This window comes from Erithacus rubecula, assembly GCF_903797595.1.
Source record: "Erithacus rubecula genome assembly, contig: scaffold_132_arrow_ctg1, whole genome shotgun sequence".
Lineage (NCBI taxonomy): Eukaryota > Metazoa > Chordata > Aves > Passeriformes > Muscicapidae > Erithacus > Erithacus rubecula.
Genome location: NW_027636162.1, coordinates 56,615 through 61,820, shown reverse-complemented (window position 1 = coordinate 61,820; position 5,206 = coordinate 56,615). Strand labels below are relative to the sequence as shown.

Genomic DNA, 5,206 nt, shown 5'->3' with positions numbered 1-5,206 from the left:
TCACTGGGGAGCATCTAACGGGGCCCAACAGAGGGGATGGAGCTGGAGCAGCACAGGAACCTCTTCCCACACATGGGGCACTCACAGAGCTTCCGTTACCAGTGGCCCCATTGGTGCTGGGTCACAGCAGAGTTCGGGGAGAAGCTCTTCCCACACTGGGGACACTGTTATGGCCTCTCCCTGGTGTGGATCCACTGGTGGGTGACGATGGTGGAGTTTTTCTTAAAGCCCTTCCTGCACTAGGGGAAGCGGAAGGGCCTCTCCTCTCCTCTATGTGAATCTGCCGATGCTTTAGCAGACTGCATCTCCTCTGAAACCTCTTGCCACACTCAGGACACTCATAGGGCTTCTCCCCGGTGTGGATCCTCTGGTGGACAACCAGGTGGGATCTGTGCCTGAAGCTCTTCCCACATTCCCCACAGTTGTAGGGCCGTTCCCCGGTGTGGATCCTCTGGTGGCGGATCAGCTCAGAGGTGTTTCTGAATCCCTTCCCACATTCCCCACACTTGTAGGGCCATTCCCCGTTGTGGATCATCTGGTGGCGGATCAGCTCACTGGTGGTTCTGCAGCCCTTCCCACATTCCCCACACACATATGGTCGTTCCCCAGTGTGGATCATCTGGTGGACAATCAGTTTGTGGTACTGGATGAAGCTCTTCCCACATTCCCCACACACATAGGCTCGTTCCCCAGTGTGGATCATCTGGTGGACAATCAGGTTGTGGTTCTGGCTGAAGCTCCTCCCACATTCCCCACACACATACGGTCGTACCCCAGTGTGGATCCTCTGGTGACGGGTGAGTTTGCTGCACATCCTGAAGCTCATCCCACATTCCCCACACTCATAGGGCCGTTCCCCAGTGTGGATCCTCTGGTGGCAAAGCAAACTGGAGCTCTGGTTGAATCCCTTCCCACATTCCCCACATTTGTAGGGCCGTTCCCCAGTGTGGATCCTCTGGTGGCGGGTCAAACTGGACCTCACACTGAAGCTCTTCCCACATTCCTCACATTCGTAGGGCTGTTCCCCTTTGTGGATCCTCTGGTGGCGGATCAGGCCGGAGGGGCACTTGAATCCCTTCCCACATTCCCCACACTCGTAGGGCCGTTCCCCAGTGTGCACTGTCAGGTGCCTGATCAGATCTGAGGTGTTTCTGAATCCCTTCCCACATTTCCCACACTCATAGGGCTTCTCCCCAGTGTGGATCATCTGGTGCCGGACCAGGCCAGAGCTCGTGCGGAAACTCTTCTCACATTCCAAACACTGAAGGGGCTTTTTGCCATCCTGAAGCTGCTCATGGACCCTCAGCTCAGAGCTCTGGCCACATCTCTGGCTGCCTGCCCAGCCCAGGCTGGGTCTTTCCTCCTCGGATCCCCATGATCTGCGTTTGCAGCCCCTCCTTATGCGGGATCTCCGCGGCTTTTCCTCCCTGTTGGATTCCTGCACTGTGGAGCCGCTGCAAACAGCCTGTTCCACGAGGTTCTGCTGTGGGGATTTGTCCTCCATGGTCTCCGTCCTCAGCTCCTTGTCTGTGGGGGAAGGACAAGGAGAGGATGGGATTTGACTCTGTGCCAGACGGAAGGAGAAGATGCCCCCAATCCTCCCAGCAGGACAGAGGGGGAAAGGGGCAGTGACTTCCTCCTCACCTGCCTGGCTGTCCAGGGGCATCTTCCTGTTCCTCACAGCCTTTTCCTCCATCTGGATAAGACTTGGGAATGGAAAATCTTGGTTTGGGGGAAAAACAAAGTGATTGATACGGCTTTGAAGGTCCTGCTGTCTGAGTGCATCTCAAGAAATGCCCAGGCTGTCTGGTGTCCATAAAAACCTCCAAAAATCATGAAGGAGCCCAAAAACACTCTCCCAGAAGATCCCTGTTCACACTGTGTTCACTTTGTGGTTATGGGGGTTCCTGTTCTCAGAGCTGATGGGGACCCGTGGCTCCTGGGGATTCCCCCTCTCCTGGCTCCTGCTCAGGCACGCTGAGGTAGTTTCGTGAGTCCCAGGGCTCATCCTGCCCTGATCCTGACTCAGGTCCCAGGGTCCCCCTCTCCAGCATCCCCCCACTTCAGGCACTCGGGGCTTCCCCCGTTCCCTGCCAGCCCTTCCAGGCTCGGGGGGCCCGCACCCCACTCATCTCCCGGCTCCACCTCCCCTCCAGGCTGCCGGGGGTCCCCCAGCTCTGCTGTCGCCCCTCTCCCCACGCCGGGGCTCCCGCCTTTCATCCCCCGCCTCTCCCGGGGATCCCCAAAACCGATGTCCCGCCCCGCCGGGACCGGGCCATCGCCACGTGGGCCCCTCCAAATCCCCCCAAGGAGCATTTACGGCTCAGCTTTGGATTCCTGCAAGAGCCAGAAACATCCCCTCCTCACATCAATAAAGCAATACGTCTCCCAAGGACACCCAAATACATTCGGGACTCGATTCCCGAATCTGCGAGGCACAAACTCCACCCCCCATCCCCCAAGAATCCGAAACCCAACCAGCCGTGCCGGAGCTGCCGCGATAGCCCCGGGCCGAGCTTCCCCTCCGCGCTCACCCGCGGGATGCAGGAATGCGATGCTGCCGGGGCCAGCGGAGCTGCGGGCTCAGCGGGCTCGCCCTGCAGCACCGCGATTCTCCGCCTGCGCCCGCTTCTCCTCTCCTGCTCCTCCTGCTCCTGCTCCTCCCTTTCCTCTCTCCTCCCCTTCCCCTCTCTCCTCTTCCTCCCGCTGCTCCCCCGCTCGCATCCCGGACCCCCCTTTGCCACCCCCTGTGCCCCACGGCCGCCGCAGCAGCGGCTGTTGGGGAGGGGGCAGCACCCCCTGAGCCTGCAGGGGAGACAGAGCAACTGAGAGTTAGGAATCGAGCATCGAGAAATGCTTGGACTAGAAGGGGGCTGACAAAACCGTATGTTTGCTGGAATTTATGGTGCTTACAAGAACAGGGGAGAGCAGGGCTGCAGTATAAGATAAAGTGCTGGGGTGGGCGAACAGGATGCAAGGACAAAGGCACCACAGGATAAGGGGGATTCTCCAGATCCCTGAACCCAGGAAAACTGGTATCAAAGTCCAGAAGATGGGCAAAGGAGTAAAAAGAATATGTGCTAGGAGACAAGATGAAAAGTTCAACTGAAAGGAAAACGGTTTACTTTTTCCCAAGGAGCAGTGTGGAGCAGAAAGAGGCTTGTTGCTAATTTTAATATGTAGCGGGAGAGGCGATGAATATGTATTAGATGTATTGTGCAATTCTAGTTTGTAGAGAATAAAAAGAGAGGTGCAGGTCGCCAAAGGTGTGCGTGGTTTTGGAGGAGCTATCCCCCTCAGCGCTGAATAAATACATTCCTACTCTTATACCTTATTTTGTGCGGTGTAGAGAGTTTTTCCGCACTTCACAGGGCTGGGCAGGGGGCTCGGGGCCCCCAGTGCAGATCCGTCCGTTCCGTCCCCTCCCCCCGAGCCCCAGTTCCGCTCCCGGGGGTCGCTGGATGCGAGGGGGTGGCGCAGGTGGGGTGGGAGTGGGGAGCGCTGGGCGCTGCGGCTCTGCCGCTGCTACAAATACATGTTATGGCATTGGCTTCTCCTGAATATTCGGAGAAATACTGTATGTGTAGTGTTAAAATAATTTTTTAAATACAGTTTTCTTTAAAAGTAACATAGGTTAATAAAGAGTATTTGTAATAAAGAAACTACTTACTTAATTAAATCACACTCAATAGAAACACCTATTGCTAATATACCAGTTGCCAGCACCAACCGTCTCTAAAAACTAAAAGCCACAAATCAAAACTTATAAAAAAAAATAAATTAAAACCACAACAAAAACCCACAAATGGTCTTAAAAACGAAACTCATAAAATAACCTTTAAAACAAATCCGAAATTATAAAATATGATTTATAAAACAGTTTGAAAATATACAGTAAGTCTATAAATATACAAGAAGCAAATAAATTCAAAAAATATACCTCAAAAAAAGTGTATTCTTAACCAAATACCACACTCCCAGCCATTATAACCTTTTACTTTACTATTTGTCTCTTATTTTCTTGTATTACACCTTTTTAAATCAACACAAAGAGGAACACATTTTTCATGTCACTCTCTGGGGAGTCACCACTGAGCAAATAGTTCAGTTTGGGCTCTGGGTGTGCTGGTGAAAGGCGCTGTGCTCTGTGGCTCTTCCCAGCAGCTGCCCAATCCCAGCCTCAATTTTTCCCTCTTTCTTTTTCTCTCTTTCCTATTTCTCTACCTCACATTTCCAGTTCAATCAAATGCATGTTCAATCAAATTCGTAGTTTGTGCTCCTATGGTCTCATTTGCACCTTCACTGGGTTTGAGGTGTCTCACCCTGCTGGGCCCCTTCTCATCACCATCTTTCTGGGATTCTGTCAGGGCTGCTCTTTCTTTTTCTTATTCCCTCTGCTTTGAACTGGGAATGGGCTGGAAAATGTCCAGCATGATATAAATCCATATTATAATATTGTTTTTTTGCAAATATTAACATGCATGCTGTATGTATAATGTTATAGCAGTTTTGCTATAAAGATACGGTTTTTATTTCTACTATGAACTAAACTTAAACATAGTAGTGAAATAGCTGATATAGTCATGCTTGTGGAAATTGAACTGCCTGCTTGGTTGGGATTCCAATGGAGAGGTGATGAAGTCCCCTGCTACAATCAGCACCAAGTATGGACCGAAGCCCAGGCTGGAGGTGATAATAAGAACAGACTGAAACCACAGCCAAGAAATGTGCAGGCTCTAAAAAGGCAAACCCGAGGAGGAGCCGTGCTAAACAGTTCTTGGAACATGTAAACTACTTTGGAGGAGTTGGCCAAGTATCCCAAAGCATATGATGTATATCATATCATATCATATCATATCATATCATATCATATCATATCATATCAAAAATTACTCTTATCCCAAGGCCACGGTATTGAGGAGTTTGAAAATGATACTATCAGTAATTGGTGGATAACCAGGTACAGAAGCACACCTCATAGAAAATTGGTAACTGCACTACAGTTGAGAGTCAATGTCTGCCCCACGAGAGAGGTCCTGGCCAGGGGTACTTGTGGAAACTTGATAATATTGTGGTGCTGATAATGAAACATCAGCCCATATCATAGGGAACTGTCCAATTACTCAAAACACCAGGAATAAAGGCACAAAGAGACACATCTGTGAGCTGCTAAAAAGAAGAACTGGACTGTGTTTCAAGAGATGAT

At 51.2% G+C, this 5,206-nt stretch overlaps 1 protein-coding gene across 1 annotated transcript; it reads right to left on the bottom strand.

Moving 5' to 3' along the window:
- LOC306815419 (uncharacterized protein) lies at nucleotides 1–2,632 on the bottom strand (the record flags this gene model as incomplete). Its single annotated transcript, XM_079331981.1, has 4 exons — nucleotides 2,535–2,632; nucleotides 1,645–1,723; nucleotides 1,084–1,527; nucleotides 1–14 (listed from the first exon to the last, which is right to left on the bottom strand). Exons 2-4 carry the CDS (start codon nucleotides 1,694–1,696, stop codon nucleotides 1–3), a joined length of 510 nt encoding a protein of 169 aa, XP_079188107.1. The 5' UTR covers nucleotides 1,697–1,723; nucleotides 2,535–2,632.
- Between the last annotated feature and the right edge of the window lie 2,574 nt (nucleotides 2,633–5,206).